The following is a 21,408-nucleotide window of genomic DNA, read 5'->3' as shown; positions in this document are numbered from 1 at the left end:
GGCACCTGCCTTGCCCTGCACAGCCCTTTTGAGGGCACAGATGAGCCTTAGGAGCTGGTCTAGAATAGTTGAAGACATGTTTCTTCAGCGGTTGTATGCCTAGTCCTCTGCAAGCACTTGGGCCACCCAACTAGACTTTGTCCGGGATACTGTCTGACACTTCCCTAGAAGGGCTATGAATATACTCAGCGTCCAGGGTTAGACTAAGGGAGATGTGGCAAACGTGGCCTCTGTAGTCCTCAGGAATGTTTACAGGCCAAGGCCTGAGTGGGTTCCTAAGAAAAATAAAACCGATAGGCCTTTCTCATCCCTTAGCGTGTGTCAGCCTATAACCCACTGTGTTTGGGGAAGGGAAGGTGGCATATAGTACATTTTTTTGTTCTTTATATGAGGTTTATTAAGGTGGTGAGGCTAACTGGGCTTAACAGAATTTTTCTACTATACCTCATGCATCAGAGGAATTACCTTCTGGTCAGAGTAGTGGTAATCACTACCTTTCCATAAGTCTGAGTTCAATGCCTTGTTTCTATCAGAAGCTGCTTCTCCTGTCCCCTGGTTTCCCAAGGCATGCTTTTGGAGAGGTGACTCTGAAGCATTCACACAGGGGTTGCAGACTATGACTAGAAGTGGCCAAAGAAATGTCCCTGGATATGTTTGTGGTTCTTGTCTCACATCTTCAAGACTGTGGCTTTCATCTTCTTGAATTTATTGTGGCACTGCTAGCTGGTCCTCTCATACCCAGTGGAAGTCACAAGGTTAGCAGTCTCTTGATGTTGCAACTGGATTACCATGCCACTGAAGAAACTCCATCTCCTGTACAACACAGGTTCAGTGCTCCAAGTTGTCTATTGCTGGATCAGGAAGAAACAAGGAGTCCAACAAGGCAGGACAGCAACAGAAGATACGGCACATAAGAAGGGAAAGGATATTAAGACAGAAGTCTTGATGGAAGACAAAGGAGCAGCAGACAGTTGCAAGAATAAGTAGAGGTCTGGCAGTCACTGGCAAATAGGAGGATGCACACAGAACTTGGCCCTTCTCATAGAGCGAGAACCTAAGTGGTGTGGTGAGAGCTCTAGATGCTCTAAAAGAGCCTTCTATCAACATGTGTGTGTTTTGTGTGCACTGTAGGACCTTGTGGAGCTGCATCCAACTTACTGGGGGCATAACAGTCCAAATCAGGAGCTGATGCATTTGGAGCTTCTATCTAAGTTTTTTTCTCCATAGATAATTTAGTTCTCGTACACGAGAACTGCTCTGCAAACTGGACCATGGCAAAGTAAGTATGGCTATTCAGGAGGTCCACTTCACAACACCACCAGTGCTGTGATCCAAAACATGAATGTGGATCTTCTCCTCCAGAAGAAAAGAACCTTCCTTCTTTTTGCGTTGAATAACCTATACTGTGAACCTTCCAGGATTGCTGGTTACTAGCCCTTGTAAGACAGTCTCTTTACTGATCATTTAGTATGCTTTGACTTGATGGAGATTCCGAAGTTAATTAACAAGTCCTTTTTGCTGAAACAGAGGCTTCTGAATATAGATAAGAAATTTAGCAGTTGTTTAGCAAGGTTATATTATACAGGGCTACATAAGATAGTATAGACTATATAAGGTTTTATAATATGCCAGGTTACTGCATTTTGTTAACATGTCAGGTGATCAGCTGTACTTTGTTAGTTATTGTAAGAGATTCTTGCTGATTTGATCCCAGTTTTGCCCCAACAGGACTGATTTGACGAAGGACGAGGAGTTACTGGGATCAGAATTTTATTTTAGCCCCACTGAGTAGGATGTGTAACAACTAGAAGGAAGAATCAGAGAAATGGAGACTTGCATTTTACCCACAGCAGCAAAGCAGGTGTTCTGGTGACTACCTGGTCATAATGTAAAATGCACTGTGGCTTCATGTCTCGCTTCTTTTGGTTTTCTTAAGATGCCCAAATGCTCCCATGCAAGTAGTACTTAATCTTTTCTTTCTTTCTGTGCAGCAATTTGCCTACCCAATCAGTTCCGATGTGCAAGCGGCCAGTGCATCCTCCTGAAGCAACAGTGTGACTCCTTTCCAGATTGCATTGACGGTTCTGATGAGCTTATGTGTGGTGAGATGTCTTTCCTTGAGATTCAAGCGCTGTGTTCAGGCGTAATGTCCTACATCCCTATGCAGAGCCCCAGTCTTTGCATAGTAATATTCTTTCAGGGAAGCCCAGTGAATCTTGGCCAAATACTCTCACGGTTGTATAGTCATGCTCTTAGATTGGTCTGTGCGGCAACAGCACCTGAGCTTGCAGCATGGTGTAGCAAGTCTGTAATGCTGTTACTTCAGGTAATGCAGGAACGGTAGTAGTGAAGATGAACTGAAATCCCAATGTTACTTCAAGCTAGTTCTAAAATGCTGTATGGGATACAATGCTGCCCTGTTTAGATGGGCGTTCAGATCCATACCCCGGGGGACCTGATTCTACTACACTCAGTACCTTGGAACTTGCAGAGCTGCTGCTAAGCTTGGGTAGCTTTTAAAAATGTGCAGCCCTATCCACTGCAAATATAGGGTCAAGCTGGAGGCTAATCATGTGGAGGAACTAGCATGCAATGAGCAAGTGTCCACAAGAGACCACGAGCTGGCCTTGATTTTTCTGGGCAAAATGTTACTTTGAATTCTCATGGCAGTAGGTACATGCAAGTTACAGGCATGCTGATGGCAGTTGCTGTGTTAGTCCTTAGTGGGGTCTGTTATTTTGCAATCCGAAGTGGACAGTAAAATTCACTTACTTGTGCTCTGCTTGCAATTTCCCTCTTTTTGCAACTTCAGGGTGACTAGTGCATGAAGTTTTCAGGCAATGGGGCAAATAAAGGCAGTATTTAGTAGCTCACGAGTGGTTTAGCAAAATAGTTGGAACATAGCATTTTAGAACAAAATTGGTAATTCATTCTGAACAAATACCTTGTGTTGGGTTTGTGTAGAGAAATGCTGCACCTTGCTTAATAATGTTGCCTGTAGGACCTTGGCTAATTGCAAGGATTTTAATATCTTAGAGTCTTGTCAGGTTTTGAAGCACCAGTTTTCAGAAGCTGTGCAGTGCTGGGATGAAAGGAGGGGTCACCAGGTCTGGTCAGGGTAACCTTGTTTCTTCCGTTCATTCTCACGGTGGGTACATCAAGGAAAAGTGTATTTCGTGAGCAAGAGTGGTGAAAGGAGCCCAAGTGGTGAATAGAAAAAAAGGCTAAAAGAACGGCAACAAAAATGATTTAGCTCCTCTGTTGGAAATTGCAGACTGAGTATGCTTCTCATGCTCCTCCCACATCTTCCATTTATCTCTCAGGTCTCGCCCAGTTCCCCCAATTCCCTGGATAATGTAAAGCCACTTCTTCCTTATTTTAAAATTTATTTTCTTTTTGCACTTGGCAAACTTTTGTGCTGCCAAGTTAATGAAGCTGTTTCCTGTTTGCACTTTGGGTCCAGTCCTGCAATTAGGTCTTAACTGATTTAAATGTGTCTTTATGTAGGCTTAAGACTGTCTCCTCTGGAGTCCCTTTGTGGAACAGAGCATTCTGTGGTTTCTTGCTTGACGGAGGGAAAGAACTCAAGTAGGGAATAAAAATGATTGTTACTTTCTAGATAAAGATCATGCATTCAAAAGAAGCTAGGTTTAACCATAATGAGAATTGTGTGGTTTAAATTAGCTAATTTGGGAACATGTTTTAATTTTGGCTTTGCTTTTTTCTGGTATCATATCTGAACTAATCTGACTATTTGAAAGTTAGGGCTTTAGCTGACATAAAAGCTGTCATGCACTAATAAGTGTGAAAAGTAGATAAGGACTTTAAGACAGAAATGAATTCTTGATGCTGAGCTGTTAAAGAGTTTATTGGTAGATCTTTCTATTTCCTTTATCTTCCTTCTCAAATTTCAGTTGTTTTTCATTCCCTTCCACTGAAGGGAATGAAACCAGAACCACTGGAGAAAAATTTTATGAAGTGAAGGCTTGAATCTTACATGAACCATTTCACTTCTTACAACTTCATTAAGGGGCATGGGGCCTATAGTTTGATCTGAACATGTAAAATTGATAGGCTTTGGCCAAGTTTATTTTGATTTTTTCACTTTATGAATGTATATATTTGCATATGTAAAAAAATGAAAAATGTGTGAATCACATGGAAAAAATCGTTTTCACTGAAGAATGTCACATATGTAAAAAACATAGAGGTGTCAGGTTTATTTGGCAAGAATTTTGAATTTGTTACCCATAATCGGGGGGAGATATGATACGTAGCTCATCTCAAATGCTGCAGCACTTTTTATTATTTAACGTCGGGCTATATAGGGGAAAAAGAAATAAGAAGTAGAAAGTATTTGAGATATTCTGGATTGTGTTTTCCTTCCAATTTGTCAGGTTTTTTTTAGAAAGCAAGTCATATTTTAGGAAGGAATAGTATTCTATTTTAAGGCCTATATTAGCTAGGAAGACATCTACTGCTTAATACATATGGTAGCTTCCCTACTGATAAAATCTTATAATTTTTTAATGTTATTGCTAGTCCAAATGGCTTTTGAGAGAGCAGATTCCTCTCTGATTAAGGACTTCATGTTTACAAGCGTCTTATATCCTTAACCCGTAGACTTTGTGGGGCAAAAAAAAGGAAACTTTATAGGCTGTTGTTATATCAAGATGATAAGTAATCCTGTTACGAGATTAATTGCTAAACAGGAAGGAGAGTACCTTGCTAATACTGCTTTATGAACATGGAGGGGAGGAGGAGGCATGAAGTCTTGTGCATTGCATCAGAATATATGGAGTTTTAGATGCCTGAGTTTGATGCAGATACTTTAAAAGACACTGTGTGAATGACTGTGTGCTGACTGATTTGCTGCATGAGCTCCAGGGCAGCAACATATATATTGCCCCGTGTTTAATGACCTCCTTTTTTTTCCTCCTCTCTTTCCAGAGAAAACAAAGCCAGCCTCAGATGAGTCACAGCCACACAGTAGTGCCATCGGTCCTGTCATTGGTATAATACTGTCACTTTTTGTCATGGGAGGAATGTACTTTGTTTGCCAGCGAGTGGTGTGTCAGCGCTACGCTGGGCCCAATAGCCCTTTTCCACATGAGTATGTCAGTGGCACCCCTCACGTCCCTCTTAATTTTATTGCTCCAGGAAGTTCTCAACATGGCACTTTTACTGGTAAGGGTGGTAAGGACCTTGCATCTAATCAGTACCATTACATTGTCTGGATTTGGAGTTTTACAGGTTGTTAAGAGTGCTAGATGCGGAGTTTTCAAAGACAGAAATGAGATGTTGATTTGCTCAGTGGTTTGGTATAAATCTGTCATTTGGATCAGATATGCAAAAACTATTAGACGCATTTCATTAGGCATCTTGCCAGATTTTCAAATGCAATTTTCGTGCTAGGCTGCACCTGCAAAGGTATCTATCTTTTTGATAGAAAATCTACAGTATTTTGCCAGTGAAAACATCCTCTTTAAATAGTTCATTCTGGTGTATGCCTGAGTTTTGCATAGTACTCCTTACCTAAGCCCTGCAAAATATTATGAAGAGTAGTGAACCACATGCAATATTGGAAAATAAGAATGTATGTGCCATTGAGCGTTCTAGTGAGAGCTTGTTGAGTTGTTCTTTGTGTCTCTACTCAGATGTCCTTGTTTCTGTCCTGTCCAGCAAAGGTCTTTACACAGTTTTGTCCTGTCTGCTCAGGATGGATAAGTTATTCCACAGTGGAAAGAAGCAGAGGAAAGAAGTGAAGCAGCTTAGTTTACTATAATACAAAATAGCAGGGGATAAACCTCCTTCCCCGAAGTTGCAAATGTGGAAGAACACAAGCAGTCTGGGTGTGGTTTTGTAGTCTGACTGCTCATTGCCTGAAGTGTAATGAAAACATCCCCTTTGGTTTAGCCCATCTCTGAGACAGCTTTTCTGTTTGCTTTTGGACAAATTATTTATTCTCTCTGTGTCTCAGTCCTTCATCTGTAAAACAGCGAAGCTTCTCTACCTCGCAAAGGACTCAAAGCATCCATTCGGAGAAGTGCGTGTAGCTACGATGCTGAGATTGAAGGAGGACTTGAAGTATACATAAAAGCTCAGGATATTCAGCTAATAGATAAGAACCCAGAAACCTCATATAGACATCAAAGTAAACACTTAAATGATGTACCTCAAATTATTTTACAAATGTAAAATATACTTTTCATAGAGGAAATAGCAAATTCTTAACTACAAAGCCCTGAGAAGAAAGACTATCTCTTCATATTGTTCAGGAAGCTGGAAAGTAAGTGTTTGCCTGTAAACCTGCCAGACAGGGTCAGAATACAAGAAATTCATACTTTGGAGTGCTTGGAGTCTGCTTTTCATGTCAGCTGAAAATCAGATCGATGATAAACTTAAAGACAAATGAAAAGATACAGCACTTCTTCGTATTTAACAAGTTTGTGAGATGTGCTAATTGTTGTTTTCTTCTAGCCATGGCTTTGAAGATAGCCGGATACAATTTCGGTTTAGCCTTTCTCACGCTTTAATGACTGTGGTCAGCTGTTCCTGCTTAAATTATGTTTTTATGGTTATCAAGAGGTTTTTGTGGTAGGAAATAAAATTTGAGGAGAAAACATTGCAGGTGAAATCTTTGCAGTGGTGTTTTAAATTTGACTTCACACTAAAGCTTTTTTAATTAAAGCAAGTATCAGTGGTTTTCGTCTGTACCTCTGTAGGTGCTAAACTAAGCTGTCATTCTGATTCTCATTCTATTTGTTAGTTTTGTGTAATTCATATTGCTCTGACAAGTTACAACAGCTGAAAATACTACCATTGATGTTAATTCTAAAGAACAGACATAGGATCCTAAAACCATGGCATTTCCAAAAAAGATAAATAGTCGTGAATGATGATCACAAATAGAGTCACTCTGCTTGTAATAAATATTTCCTGCATCTGAAAAATTTCTGAAAACTTCCCAAACTAAACTCTCCCATTAGCACTGAATAGTCTGACAGGAAGAAGCTGAAAATGTATTGTCTGGTTTAAGTGTATATTGGAGTAAAACAGATCGGAGAAGGCTGTCTTCCCTTTTCCTGTCACCTAGGTTTCCTTCCTTTTGCCTCTGCTGATTTTCAGTTTAAGCAGTGATTTTTTTCAATAAAAATAATTATTTTTTGCTGTTGTTTGTGTACTTGGAATTTAATTTCTTTGGATGGAAATGAAAACTTTGGAGGTCTCTAGCTTATTTTGCTTGGGCAACATATAATGCTTTTTTTGCAAATGCCTGAGTTTGTTTAATTGGAAAATTTCTTAGTTAACGATTTGGGTGAAAAGTTTGGATCAACTGTTCTGAAGATTCCCTTCTCAGCAGAGTGTGAGAGCAGGTTGTGAGGAGTTCAGTGCTGCAGTGAGACAATAGGTGGTCTGGGGGTGAGATGTTTTCTTTACAAAATGTGTCGTTCCTTGTAATCATGAAGTTTTTACATAAAACACTGTTCCCAAAGTGACAACCGGTAGCATTGCACAGGTTTGCCAAGCTGTGGATTTGTTTTCTGTTTTGCATTGGTAGATAAAATTGTGGTTTACCTAACCTTGTTTTCCTCTCTGTCTCACTGCAGGCATCTCCTGTGGCAAGTCCATGATCAGCTCCATGAGCCTCATGGGAGGAAGCAGTGGTGCCCCCTTATATGACAGAAACCATGTTACTGGAGCCTCTTCGAGTAGCTCATCCAGCACTAAAGCCACTTTCTACCCACAGGTATGTCTTGAAAATATACCTGTGAGTTAGATATCTCCCACTTCTGAAGAAAAGGCAGATGAAAATTTGTGCTACTAAATAGAATGTTAATAACGGTTGTTCTTGGATGTTTATGATATACAGGCCCACCCTGAGACTCACTGAACTTCACAAAATGTTTTGTTATTAGAGTGATGCTCAGCTGGGTTGTTCCTGGGCACTTCTGTCCTTCTGTCTTGACTCCCTTGGAGATGCCACCTCCTTTGTAAACTCTGATGTCAGTGGCCCAATGACATTTTGCACTGCATAATGCTGCAGGCACACATGGAACAAAAAGACAAACAAGACACTACAGGACTGGAATGCAGATGCATAAGAAATAAGCTTGGCTTGCTGTTCAGATAAAGTGTCGATTGTTGATTCAGAAAACCAAGTGTGTGTACTGGGAGAAAACACTGGTACCAGCAGAGGTTAGGTGTTTTCAGCAGCTTGGGTGTTTTCAGCTGTAATTTAGCTCCATTTCTGGCTTTTAACTGTTGGAAGTGACATAATTTTAGTTACCATGTCAGAGTTTCATGAATTCAAAGATGTATAGTATGAATGGAAATGATTCTCTAAGAATACACAGGAGAGACATACAAGGTTACTGTTTGCCAGCATTTTGTCGTCGACAGTTTTTTTCCTTAGTGCTTCTGAGCAATACATACATTCACTCTTCTGTTCACACGAGCTTGCAGAGTCAATCTGCTAGCTATTGAGGTGATTTTTCAGCTGTATTTAATCAGGAGCCCACGTACTGTGTGGGTATATGTGCATTTGTGTTTACATGTAAACTGTTAGGCTATGTATGGGCATTTTGACTGATAGTGTTTTGACCAGTGGCAAATGTGCTCTCTCTCCCCTTCAAGAAGGACAGAGATGGAAAAGAGAGGCTTGTGAGCTTATCTATTGATAAGGTAAAATTGGTTACTTATTTCTCGCATTACCTTCTCAAAAAAGCCATCAAGAAGCTAGTCACAGCTAGCAGATGTTTGGAACTTGGCAGCCCTCCTGATTTAGCTTGTCTCATGCTTCACCAGTGTCTCTGTAACATGCTGAACAATTTCATGCTAGTACCTGATTGATGTGTCAGTGCCACACCAAAAAGGATGAACAGAAAAAACTTAGCTGAATTTATATAAAAAAATCCTTACTTAAATAAATCTTGGAAGGAAAGAAGCCCAAGAGCTGATCTGCCTGTGCCATTTTATGGGATCTGCGTGGGCCAAAAGATCAACTCTTCCATTGGCCTTCTGGCCTAAGCTAATCTTGACTGTTACTGGGAATTATTCTTCCACACTTTCCACTCCGGGCTATGCAGCCAGGGCCTGCAGGGATGATAGCAGCCTTTCCTTCAGGAAAGGCATGCTGGATTCTTAGAAGGAAGCTGTTGCAAGGGCTTTGTTACATTAAAGTTCCTGCTTAATCCAGATATTTTGGTCAGTTCTACCTGGTAGCTAATTACCCAGCTTTAGGTTAATAATAAAAAGGAGAGATCTGAGCATCTAGTTGTCTTGGCTTTTTTTGTTTTGTTTTGTTTAACACATCTTAGAGGTACTGTGAGATGGTCCAGTGAATAGAGACTAGGAAAGAATTTATATCAGTTGAGTTATGCCAGTTTATATGCCCGAGAACCTGGCCGCAGGCTTCCTGGCTGACACTCTGCTGTATTCAATCTGAACGTGAAGCGGTGGTGATGCGGTCAGGGTGCTAGTAGGAGAGAATCCAGAAGTAGCATGCAGTGCTCCTCCAGGGAAGTGGGTTTCTGGAGGATACTCTTGGGGCAATTGCTCATCATTCTGCACAGCTGGCAATGGGTGGTATTCCAGCTTGTCTCCCCTCATACGAATCTGGTTGCAAGGCTTGTCAGTATTAGTAACGTGAGCTCAACTCAATGACCAGGAATCGTTTTGCTAGATGCTGCACAGTGAAGACCAAAACAATGATCTCCACTCCAGCGATTTTACAGCGTTACTATGAGAGAAGAGCAGAGGCAGAGGAAGGATGCTATCATGGTCACTGTGGCAGGCCGAGGCTTGGCAGAATGCCCAGGACAGGCTGTGTACAAGACGCTCGTATCAGTGGCAAGGCCGTACCATCAACAGCAATGCTGGAATTTTCCACATTGGAAGGGATGAAGCACTCTACTTGTTTTTAGGCCAATGTCCTGCTGGCTGTGTCAGGGGTTCTGCTTCCTGCTAGGGGAAGAATCCTAGAGGATTCTGAAGCATAATAAACTGTTTTCCCAGTGTGAGGGTTACCAGCAACCGTGTATATGCACACACAGACTAGGGCAGGCTATAACTATTTTTTAGCTCTTAGGCTCTTTGCATTGTGAATTGTGCCAAAATAACAGGTTTACAGAATGGCAGTAAAAAGAAGTATTCAGGGAAGGATGGAGTTGTATTAGTTATAGTAAAGGAACTTGGCTTCCTGACCCTTCTATTGACTGGGGCTATGTTTAGGGGCTGGGAGTGGAACAGACTTTATTTCCCGTTAGCATCTGCTGAGGATGATATCAGTCCTTATGTCCAAAGAAGTGCACTGAGATTCAGCAAAACTGGGTCTAATTTCCAGCTGTATTCCAGCCTTCCAGCGTAATAACGGATGTGGCAAAGAAGAAAATTCCCTGTACTGTGAGAAATTTGAAGGCCTGCAGTGTATCTAAGCCCAGAGTAAAGTCTCGTAATGAACTTCCGTGATCTTTAAAAATGGATTAACCCACCCAAGCAGCAAGGAAAGGAAACTAAACTAAGGATGAGTGACAGGGTGAAGGCTTAAATAATATTTTCAAAATAAGTAGAGTTGTATAATTAACCCAAACTTTCTCCCTGCTTTTTCCTATTCTTCCTAGATCTTGAACCCACCTCCTTCCCCAGCTACTGATCGCTCCCTGTATAATGCAGAGATGTTTTATTCCTCAAACATTCCTTCAACCACGAGATCTTACAGGTACAGCTCAGATAAAAAGTTTTGATAAATCTTCTGTTGATCTGTCGTTTAGTTTTGGATCTTAAGCAAAATGTTCTTGTTCAGACTTTACCTTGTTTAAAAAAACCTTTCCCTCTCTTAATAAATGACCATTCAAATGGAGATTATGCCAGTTTTGATGTTAAACATCGGCTTTGTATTCTTATTTTGACACAACAGGGTTTAGCGCCTTTCAATACAGTGTTGCTGAGTAATAATGCAATATATATAGGTTATATTGCTATGTAACAGTCACTTAGCATCCTGTATAGAGAAGGTTGGTGTTTTCTGTTCAGTTCCTCAAGCTTATCTTAAAACTCTTTGATGAATCAACCTATTTGTTAGTGACTGGGCTAAATTGTCATGGTGGTCTCCTCTGGCTGGTCAGGGGCTGGAAGAATGCACTGCTGGCTGAGGGTAGTTGTGCCATTCAAATTTAACACAGTTCAGGCACTTCTTGTTGGGTTCCTATGAAAACCTGAATTAAGGCTCACGTAGTATTAATGAGCAGGCGTCTTGACTGAGGGCACAGAGCTGTTCATTTTCAATCCCTTTCTTTCTTTTTCTTTCTTTTTTTCCCCAGATTGCAACTAATGCATATACTTTTTTTTTTTTTTTGCAGGCCATACCTTATACGAGGGATAGCTCCACCCACAACGCCCTGCAGCACGGATGTTTGTGACAGTGACTATACTACTAGTCGATGGAAGGCCAACAAATACTATATAGATTTAAATTCAGACTCGGACCCTTATCCCCCTCCACCCACACCTCGCAGTCAGTACATGTCGGCAGAAGAAAGTTGCCCTCCATCTCCTGCCACGGAACGAAGCTATTTTCACCTCTATCCCCCTCCACCCTCTCCTTGTACAGACTCCTCATGACCTCAACAGAAGGAACTTTTCCTGTAAATATTTTAAAATATGAACAGATTTAAAATATATATTTTATGATTTAAAAATAAATCGGGGTGGGAATTAAGAAATGTGAATAAAAATGGGTGGGAGGGATGGGGCTGTGAAAAATTGTACAGAGGAAGAATATTTATAAAATTGATTTTTTTAACTTAATTTCCAATCTTTTGTGCCATATTTGCCTTTTCGAAGTCATGAAAATGACTCAATCTCCAAAGGATTTGGGGAGGGAATGTTGAGCCTTTTTGCATTTTTACGTCACCTTTTTACTTATTAATGTGCGACAAGACAGCGAAGTGGCTTGTGGGAGGATGAGTCTAAAGAAAGATGTAAGTTTATTCGCAGAGAAGAAAAACACGTTTAAATAAAATTGTCAGTATCTCATCCCTTCACCGCCACTGGGAGAAAACATGCAAAGATCACAAGCCTCAGATGCTGCTGTTTGCAAGTGAGCTGAATGCTTCCCAGCAGAACTCGTATGCTGAGACCTAGATTTCAAACCTCGCTCTCCATTTGCTTAGCATTGAACTGGAAGAATGCTTCTTTTGGCCAAACCTTCCAGCTTAACTAGGCCCGCAGGCATCATGCCCTACCTCATGTCAGTGCCGCTCTGCACATGGCCAATTCTGGAACTGATTCAAGCTACAAAAGATAACCAGCCCTAAAAAATGTGGTTTAGCTCCAATCAGTTCCCCACTTGACTGGGTGAGTGGTAGCAGAAGCAGTTGTATTGACCTGTGGGTAAGAGCAAGAGGCAAGTTTAAAGTGGTATTTAAGCTAAGAGAAATGCCTGACAAACTGTAGATTTGGTCAGACTCACCATTTGAATTGTGATGAAGTCAAGCTCCTTCATCCTTCCATGTGAGGCTTTGATGACTGTCTGGGAAGAGGCTGTAATATTCAGCTGCTTTTCAAAAATACAGCGCTAGTTCTCTTTTGCCCAAAAGTCCAGTAATTCACTGTGCCAGTTCTCTGTGTTGACTTATCAGAGAATTGCTTCATTTTCCAAAGCGGAATGATATGGTCACTCATATTCATTTAAATAAGGAAAGTTGTTTGTTTTTAATAGGTCTTTGCCGAAAATGGTATCTGCATAGCTCAAAACAGAAACATCTGCCATTCAAACAGTTTAGTTGTATCTCATAAAAATTTGCCACAAAATTAGTGCAGGTTTAGAAATAGACAGAAAAAGCACAGGGGAGGAAGGAGAGGAGACAAATACTTCTTTCTAATTGTGTTGAAATGAAAAAGATAAACTCTCATACAAACTGCTGTAACCTAAAGACATCAGGACCGGCAAAGTGCTCATGTTCCAAACTCCTACAAAAAAAACCCCTTTGGGAATGGGGGGCTAGGATCAGTCCCTTTCAAAATACAGAAGATAAATTTTTGCTTTGATTGCTCTCTTGCTGTAACAAAAGGGATTGGGTATTGTACGGCACTTTATAAATTCCGCTCTGGTGATGATAATGTGAGTGCCTACGTGGGACATCTGAGGGAAGGTCTGAATATGCAGACTCGCACCTGTTTCTGCAGCTGCTGAATAACAGATGTGCGGGGCCTTTGACAGCCTTAATATTGTTGGCAACAATGAAAACTTTTTTCTTGTTTGAACTTAAATCGTACTTAGTTTGGGGTCTTTTTAGCAAGTTATTTGAGAGCACATCAGAGGAGCCCTACAACTCTGGGACAGAGGTCTTTGTTGTGGCGGTGGAGGGGCTGGGATCACAGTGTTCTGATCCAGTTTGTGTTTTCAGATTTATTAGTCCAGATCTGTTCTTCCTGTCTACATTTTCCAAGGATAGGATTTGTGCCATCACACAAATGTCTAAATTTCATTTGAGAGATTAAGCACAAAGAAGATGCCCACCATTTTTCATGGAGGAAAATACAGAATTGGAGAATACAGCACTGGAGTTTAAGAATGGGTTCTTTCCCCATCCCCATCAACTTTAGTAATTCTGTAGTATGCCAAGAGGGACAAGGTCATAGTTTGTTTCTCTTAGAGTGACTTGGCAGATCTCTGAACAAGTGTTAATGATTTGGTGAAACAAAGCAATTCTCATGTGATCATGTTTCAGTGAACTAAATTAGGAATATAGATCCACAGGATATTTTATATACCACATCGGTCTTATAAAGGAGTACTTGTTCTGCATTACAGCAGTTGGTAGTCCAATTTCATATCATATGTAATTTTGTGTGTGATAACTATTCACCATTTATAATGAATTCATTAGTTTAGTTGTTTCACGTCAACAATTCTAGCTTAGACACATACTACATTAATTTTCCTGTATTCCTGTGATGACACTGGATGCAAAATTACTTTTTTTTTTTCATTAAATCACTTTTTAAAGAGCCACAACTATAACAATCCTAACCACTTCGTCTGAAGACTTGTATCCTATTACAAAGTTTGGAGTTGAGTCCAAGAAAATTAGCATTCTTGCTGAGAGCTAAACTGTCTTAACAGTCAAATTCTTTTGGAGCTTAGGTATTCAGAAGGAGGGAAACACTTGCTGAATGGGGTGAATTAAGCGTGTACATTTTGATTTCAGTTGGACATTCATAGCCTCTTGTTGCTCATGTTTGCTGAGAAATTGCTCCTTTGAAGCACTTGAAGTTTGGTGATTGGAATCTAAGCCCCACACTGCTCCATAATACTGACTTTAAAAGCCTCTTCTAAAAAGAATTTGTATACAAATTTAGCATCTTAACATTTAAATACTAAATATTATTTTTGATTGCTCTAGACTATATACTTTAAAAGGATTACTGCACTCTAGTGCTAGAAAAGACCAGAAAGAAAATTTGAGTGACAGGAGCTACTTCTCTCCAGAAATATCTTGTGTGCTCTTAGTGGTTTCCATCCTGTGAACTTTCAGGTTAAAACGTAGAAAATAGGTGCTATTTTCTTCTAGATCAGGATGAGAGAAAGAGTTGCAGGGAATTAGTGAATGCATATGACAAGTTGTGGCAGTTCAGGGCTGAATAGGAAATAAGTGGGGTAAGTTGTATTTTGGTAAGGTTTAGGCATAGTTTTAATAGTGCAAAAGTTTTCTATGAGAAAGCTGACTGAAATATTGTGAGAGTTCTCCCCTGAGAGCCTGCAGGGGGATGCCTGTGATTGGACTACCTGTGTGAGCTTGTGAGTACCTGAATCAGTGTTTTCAAACCACTATTTTCCAAGCCCATTATGACTGCACTTGAAACAGCTCAGGGTGAATATAGAACTGTGCCTGGAGAGCAGCGAGCAATGGGCAAATGATGTGATTGATTCTGTGTTACACTTAAAGGACAGATGTCCTGGCAGAGAGCAGCTTACCTGCCTTCCACTGCAGTCATGAAGGCAGCTACTCGGCTCTTCTTCTCTTTTGTAGAATTTGTCCTGTCTGCAGGACAGATGTAGCAGCAGTGTGAAGCTGTAAGGCAAATGGACAAGTGGTGATCTTCTACAGTGAAGTATTCTTTAATTTCAAGCAAAAGTTTTGTGTAAATTATAGCTTGACTGTACTTCCGCTAGACTGGTCAACAGCCACTGCACCCTGAAATTTGCAATGGAGGTAATTAATTTGTTCATCGTTGCTGGGTGATTTTGAGGAAACTTCGTTAGCACTATCCCAGCTGTCTTACTGGTTCAGTTTTCTTCTGTCTGGACAGATCGCTAAAGAGCACTTAGGCTAAGATTACGCTAAATCTGTATGTGTGACAAATAATGTTTTCTTTACGATAGTGTCATAGTACAACATGCCCCCTGTCTAAAAATGAGACTGTGCCATTATCAGCATGTTCTAAAGAGGAAGGCAGAAATTAGTTTCTTCTTTTGGAATAATGGGTTTGATTTTCAGTAATAAACCTTGATCTTTCTGGTTTGCAAAGGGTACAAGCACTTCCCTAAAAGTTCTGATTCTTTTCAAAGTAACCACAAAATGGTCTCTTCCCTCAACACCTGTTCTACACACCTAGGTTGGGCCTTCTGGAAATCTCCAGGCCCATGTATCCTAGGTCTGTTTTCCATCTGATATCTAGAAGGTCATATGCTAGATCTAGGGCTCGTCACGTTCTCCCCATTTTTATGCCAACTGCTGCCTCTTGGATTCTGGGGCTTTTGAAATCCCGAAGCTCTGTGCACAGCAGTGAAAAAGATTTGGAAGCCGGAGCACTCAGTAAGGGCTGGTCACACTGGGCTGATGTGCCAGTCACAAGGACGTTCCTCTGTTGCCTGCAGGGTCAGATCCCTTTGCTAGGGAGAGCTCCTGTGCTACCCTTCATCAGAGCCTCTGGAGCAGGTTGTACGACTTTATGAGTGTGGTCAGCCAAACTTCACCTAAGTTGTGCGTCCAGTTTGCTTCAAGCATTTTCGGAAGTAGATCTTTTCTGATGTTAGTCGTTTTGTTGGGGTATATGTTGAGTCAGTCCAAATGAGTAGCTGTGCTTATAATTGTACTACAAGTGATATCCATTAATGTCAGGAAATGAAAACAGAAGGGAAGCATGTTCCCAATAATTAATAACACACAAGAGTGCCTGGCATGGAGCCCTGAATTAGAAGAAACATATTTGCTGTTACAGTACTGAAGGACATTTTATAAAGGTCCACGTTTGGACAGAGCCTTAGACAAGCCACAGTCAAAGATGATAGTCATTTACAGATCAGTTATTCAGTCGTTTCTATGTTTTTATTATGACTCCATTATGAATTATGAATGCAGTCCTCACCGTAAATTTGGCTCGTCTGTAGAAGTTTCAGGGAAGGCTGAATCCTAAATTCTGAGAGGTGTCTGCTGGTTCTGCTGCTGTTCCCTTAGGTATTGCAACACTTTCTGTTCATCATTAAATGTAAAAACCCCTTTCTTCAGCTATTATAAGTTTAGCTAAACAGCTTAAGCTATTTACCACATGTTAAAAGAAATATTAATATACATGGATATTTTCAATCCTGTCGTGTCTTCTAGTTCTCATTCCTGAGAACGCTCTAGTTTTTATAAAGGATATTTTTTAATTTGTTTATTTTGAGGTTGGCCAACTATGCTGTGGGCCTTTTCACATAAGATCCTACTCCCTGGAAGGAGAAAAGGAAAAATTGGTTTTAAATCAATGTTAAGCCTGCTGATAGGAATGATGGAAACCAGTCTGATACAAATGGCTTCTGCATTCCACAACAAAATCCTTCAAAATGCCATGTCCTGACACACTGACAGTGCTCCCAGCCACCCGTGACAGCAAGCTGCCACATCCTGACTATTCCCAGCATGAACCATGGCCCTTGTTGCAGCCCACCTCTGGAGTCAGGGGCTGGGTTCTCTCCAGCCAACACAGAATCCTGGTGGATGGAAGACCACAATGGCAATTCCTAAACGGGTCGTTCTATATTGGCAAAATATGTGCAGAGAATGTGCTTAGAAAGACTTATCAGAGGAGAAAAGGAAGTTTGACAGCTACAGTAAGCGACAGACTAATTTCCCGGCAGTCACATCTTTGAAAAGCAAGTACTCCCACTGACGCACCTTTCTCTAAATAAGAATGACGCTACTCCTGTGACAGCATTCCCAGGGTAGCTGTGTTTGACAAAGGGAGCAATATTCCAGTTTGATTTGTACAGAGATCCTGCAGTGTGTAAATAAGTACAAAAGTATTTTGGTTGCAACTACAAACACAATAGTTGTAAATGGAATTCAGCCTACGGAGATGAAACAAAAACTGTTGAAAACGGGAGGACTGCTTTGCTGTTGTACGTGAGATTTGGAGGGCATCATAAACAAAACTCTAACTCAGACCACTTTCTTACTTACTTAATTGTATTGCAATTGCTGCTATTGTAAATGTACATGAATATACAAAGAGTACCAAGAATTTTTATGATAAAACCCCCACACAATCTTTTTTGTATTTATATTAAAATGTGTATTCTGCAAACAGCCTAATAATTACAGCTTTATATGTGTATCATTTTGTAGCATTTGTTACTACAAAAGACAAGCAAACCCAATACTTCAGTGCCTTGCGTATTTTAAACAGCTCAGCATATTAACTGGGGGAAAAAGTAAAGCCTTAAATCACAAGTGCCCCCAGAATCATATGTAGATTGTACTCCACTGGTTTTAACAAAGCTTTGTATCATTGTTAGGGTTCTCTTCAGTTAAAATACATACATCCACAAGTTGTGGAACTAACTGAAAGCTGACAACTTCTGAACTTTTTAGAGCATGCGTGTCTTGAATTTGTAATATATTGGAATTTCTCTCAAATGCATTATTTCAAGTGAACTTCGATTTATATAGTAATATCTATTTCAACAGAAATCTCAATACCTGTCAAAAATACATAACATTTAAAAAAAAATGCCTGTAACTGATGCTTATGTATTTGGGGATTAAATTGACGCTATTTTCAGATTGTCACTACAGTACTTTTCATTAGAGCCATAAAATCTTCGTTGTGTTATAGAAAGTCTTTACCAATTATTTTTCCAAGCATGGCCTTCGAGCATACAAATGAACTTGGTAATACTGTCTTAAGAAAAACTTCTTTGAGGCTTTCATCACTTCAGACCATTATACGTTAACAATTTTCTGGTCATGAAACTGCAATGTTTCTTTATGTTAACAAAACCAAAGTCTTGTTTGAAGTAACTGGTATTTTGTATAAATATCTGTACAGATAACAGACTCTGCATTTGTACTATAGATTATGTGGATTTTGTTTTATAATAAATACTTCTAAAAGATTTGATTAACAGCCCTTTTTGAGTGAAGCTGTTTCATCACCTACAATAGACAACCAGCTAGTATCACAATTGTTTTAGATACTATTTAAGATAAGAATAGTGTTGCTGTCTCCTTGTTTTTAATTTTAAAATGTATAATAACAGCAAGAGCAAGGAGGTGAAGGGGTTGGTTGGAAAACTGATCGCCTTTAGAATTACAATTAGCTAGCTATAGAACTTACCACAAGTTTGTCAGCATCATGACCTTATAAAAAATGTTACACTCCATAGGAATAATCTCTGTGTTTTGACTAGACCAGATCAGCTCTGTATTTCTTTTTTTAATTGTATGCTATAGGATGTCAAAGTAAATCTTTTAACTAATGACGACTTTTTTTTTATGGTGAACATACTTGAAAACTAGTTCCATTGAGTCTAGTTTGGTCTTGATTTCTGCAGTCAATATTGGTGGTCTCAGATTTGTGAAATTTACCATCTTAACCGAAAAGTCAAAATAATCTTTATTTGAGACATCCTTTCTCCTGTATGGTGGTTAGATGAGACTCGGAATGAAGGAAGTTTTTCTGAGCAGTCATCAGCAGCCCTGGTGATGTCCAATTCCATTTCTTTGGATTTTTCCAGGGTAGAAAAAAATACAGCATACAAGCTCAGAGACATGCTTCTGTTTCCTACAAATTTATTTCGGGTTTTGTATTGTACTGAACCAGAAAATGTAAAAAAATTTTTCCTCTTAGCCATATTACCCTTGCTAACGCTGCTTAATATACATGGACTCTGGACCAGCCACGTGATTACTGCCTAACCCTAGTGATTTATTCCATCGCTATGATTAAGATACATTTGTAGTTTAAGGAAGAAGACTGAAGGATCTGGACTTCTGGTGCTGTGCATAGCCTGGAACAGGCCATCCATCATCCTATTGTGTTAGAAAAGTTGGACCAAATTACCGAGAAAAACAGAAAGCTTTTTAGGATTTCATATGGCATGAAGCAGAGCAGCCCCACTCTTCTTTCCAGAACTCCTGACTCTAGCTGGGCTTTCTCACCTGAGAAGATTCACAAGTCGTCATCTCTTGGAGTGGGCCCTGACTCACCCAGAGCTGCTTGCAGGGAGGTGTTTGATACATGTATCCCACACAAGGAATACAGATTTCTGCCTGGCATACTTACCGTTCCTGCTCCTCCAATGCCTTAATCCCAGATGCTTCAGGGTCTCTCTTGAAACTGGAGGAGACAGTATTTTCTTTTTGCTCCAGGAAAGCTTGCTCAGCTGTCTGACTGGATCTTTGTAGTCTTCCACTCCCACAGGTTACAGATTCCTTAATGCATTAACTGGGAAATACAGCTCTGTTGTATCATTTCTCCCAATACGTTCCCAGGACAAAACCTGTGCTCACAGGGAAGGATGCCTAATTCTAAATCCATCAGTTCTGATCTTTTACAAAATTGCCCTGCTGTTACTGTCCATGGCAGGGCAGATCAAGGTGTTTGGCTGATTCAGTGCAGCATCACTGTGGATTCAAGCGGATAACAAATTGCACCTGGATATGCTAGGAAGTGGCTAAAGCAGACAAAATGCATTCTGCCAGAGCATGGCTGACCCACAGCTGTGCAGGGAAAAGCCTGATCCCAAACTACGCAGCTATCTGGATCTCCTTCCATGCTTTACGCCAGCCCTAAAGCAACTAGGAGTGAAATGCTGCTAAACAGAGCAGTGTTGAAGCTATCTATGTTATAGACCCTAAAAATGGTAATTAAGCGTGAGGTAACTGTGGCCACATGCTGCCAAAAAGCCCATGTAGAGTTATAGCAAGAAGAAAGTTTTTCACAAGAAACATGCTTTTTTAGGACAGGTTGTCCCCCGGTATGTTTGCCTTTCACCCACCTAAGCTCTGAGGGGTTCTACACAGGTTGTCCTGTAAGTGAGAGGCCAGGGAATGGTGATGCAGCCTTTAGGCAGTGCACACTGCTGTGGAGCGCAGGGTGGAGGGAAAGCGATCGAGCATGCACGCTCTGTGGCTTCCACAAGAGTGACTAACCACAGCAGGCTGCCCACATCCCTGCTAACAGCACAGAGCACTACGTACCACAACCTTTCTCCAAAGAGTCCAGGTGGTTGCTGGAATGTGCTCAGAAAGCACAGATAGGAAGAGAGTTGGTGTGCACAGGAGCCAATGCTGTTGTGGTTTTAGGCAGTACGAAAGGGCCCCTGCCTATAATTAAGATTGGAGGCAAAGCTAGCTTTTGGGAAATGAAGGCTTGATGAGCCAGTCTAATTGCGGGACTCTGAATATATTGCAGAAATGAGATGAGGATAGTAACTGCAAGGGGTATTGCCAGATCAGCTGGCTAAGATCATAGCTACAGTGAAGATTAGGCCAAGCAATTTATTTGGGTCTGCCCAGTTTGGGTTTTTGATGGATTCCTTATGGAACACAAGAATTGGAAGAGGGCTGGCAGGGGCAGGATAAGGTCTTGAATTTCCTCTTACAATTAGTGTTTGGTCTCCTGTCTGTAATTAACATGAATAGTAGGCTTGAGGCTGGAGTTGGCTTTTGGGATAGGAAGATACCAACAGCTTACATATATTCTGGACAGCCTGCAAAGACAGGATCTGGGCTTGCCCTAATTGAGGCTAATGCCTTCTGTTACAATTTCCTGAAGGGAGAGCTACTTTTGCAATAAATCTGATTTAAGGGATCGCAAGAGCTTTAACAATCTATTACTTTGGGAGTGATATTTGTTACTGAACTTTGCATGGCCTAGAAGGGTATGAGAAGGACTCATGAGAACAGGGCCAATGCTTTCTCTTGTATTTTAATTTTGCTCATTAGGCTATTGTTACAGGTTTCATTAGGGCTTAATTCTTAGATGCTCTCTCTCATAGAGATCTGAATTCCTCCTAGCTTGTAGGGAAATAGATTTAGTGCCTACATTCATTTTACTGTAGGCATTTTACTATACATAGGCAGTCACTAAAACTGAGAAGCATTGAAAATAGAATTTGGAAATCTCAGGCTCCAAAAG

The 21,408-nt window shown here is 40.5% G+C and overlaps 1 protein-coding gene across 2 annotated transcripts in view; it reads left to right on the top strand.

Moving 5' to 3' along the window:
• LRP5 (LDL receptor related protein 5) overlaps positions 1-13,389 on the top strand; it is a 238,361-nt gene extending 224,972 nt beyond the window's left edge. Inside the window, exons 19-23 of one of the 2 annotated variants that reach the window (XM_075162881.1) lie at positions 1,992-2,102; positions 4,951-5,187; positions 7,611-7,750; positions 10,623-10,720; positions 11,361-13,389. In XM_075162881.1, the coding sequence (XP_075018982.1) occupies positions 1,992-2,102; positions 4,951-5,187; positions 7,611-7,750; positions 10,623-10,720; positions 11,361-11,622 (848 nt within the window). In that variant the 3' untranslated portion in view covers positions 11,623-13,389. The remainder of the gene's footprint in view (positions 1-1,991; positions 2,103-4,950; positions 5,188-7,610; positions 7,751-10,622; positions 10,721-11,360) is intronic. The other variant, XM_075162880.1, reaches the window with a different exon arrangement.
• The last annotated feature ends 8,019 nt before the right edge of the window (positions 13,390-21,408 follow it).

The sequence above is a fragment of the Calonectris borealis genome, chromosome 14 (assembly GCF_964195595.1).
Source record: "Calonectris borealis chromosome 14, bCalBor7.hap1.2, whole genome shotgun sequence".
NCBI classification, from domain to species: domain Eukaryota; kingdom Metazoa; phylum Chordata; class Aves; order Procellariiformes; family Procellariidae; genus Calonectris; species Calonectris borealis.
This window is presented reverse-complemented; position numbering and strand designations above follow the sequence as displayed.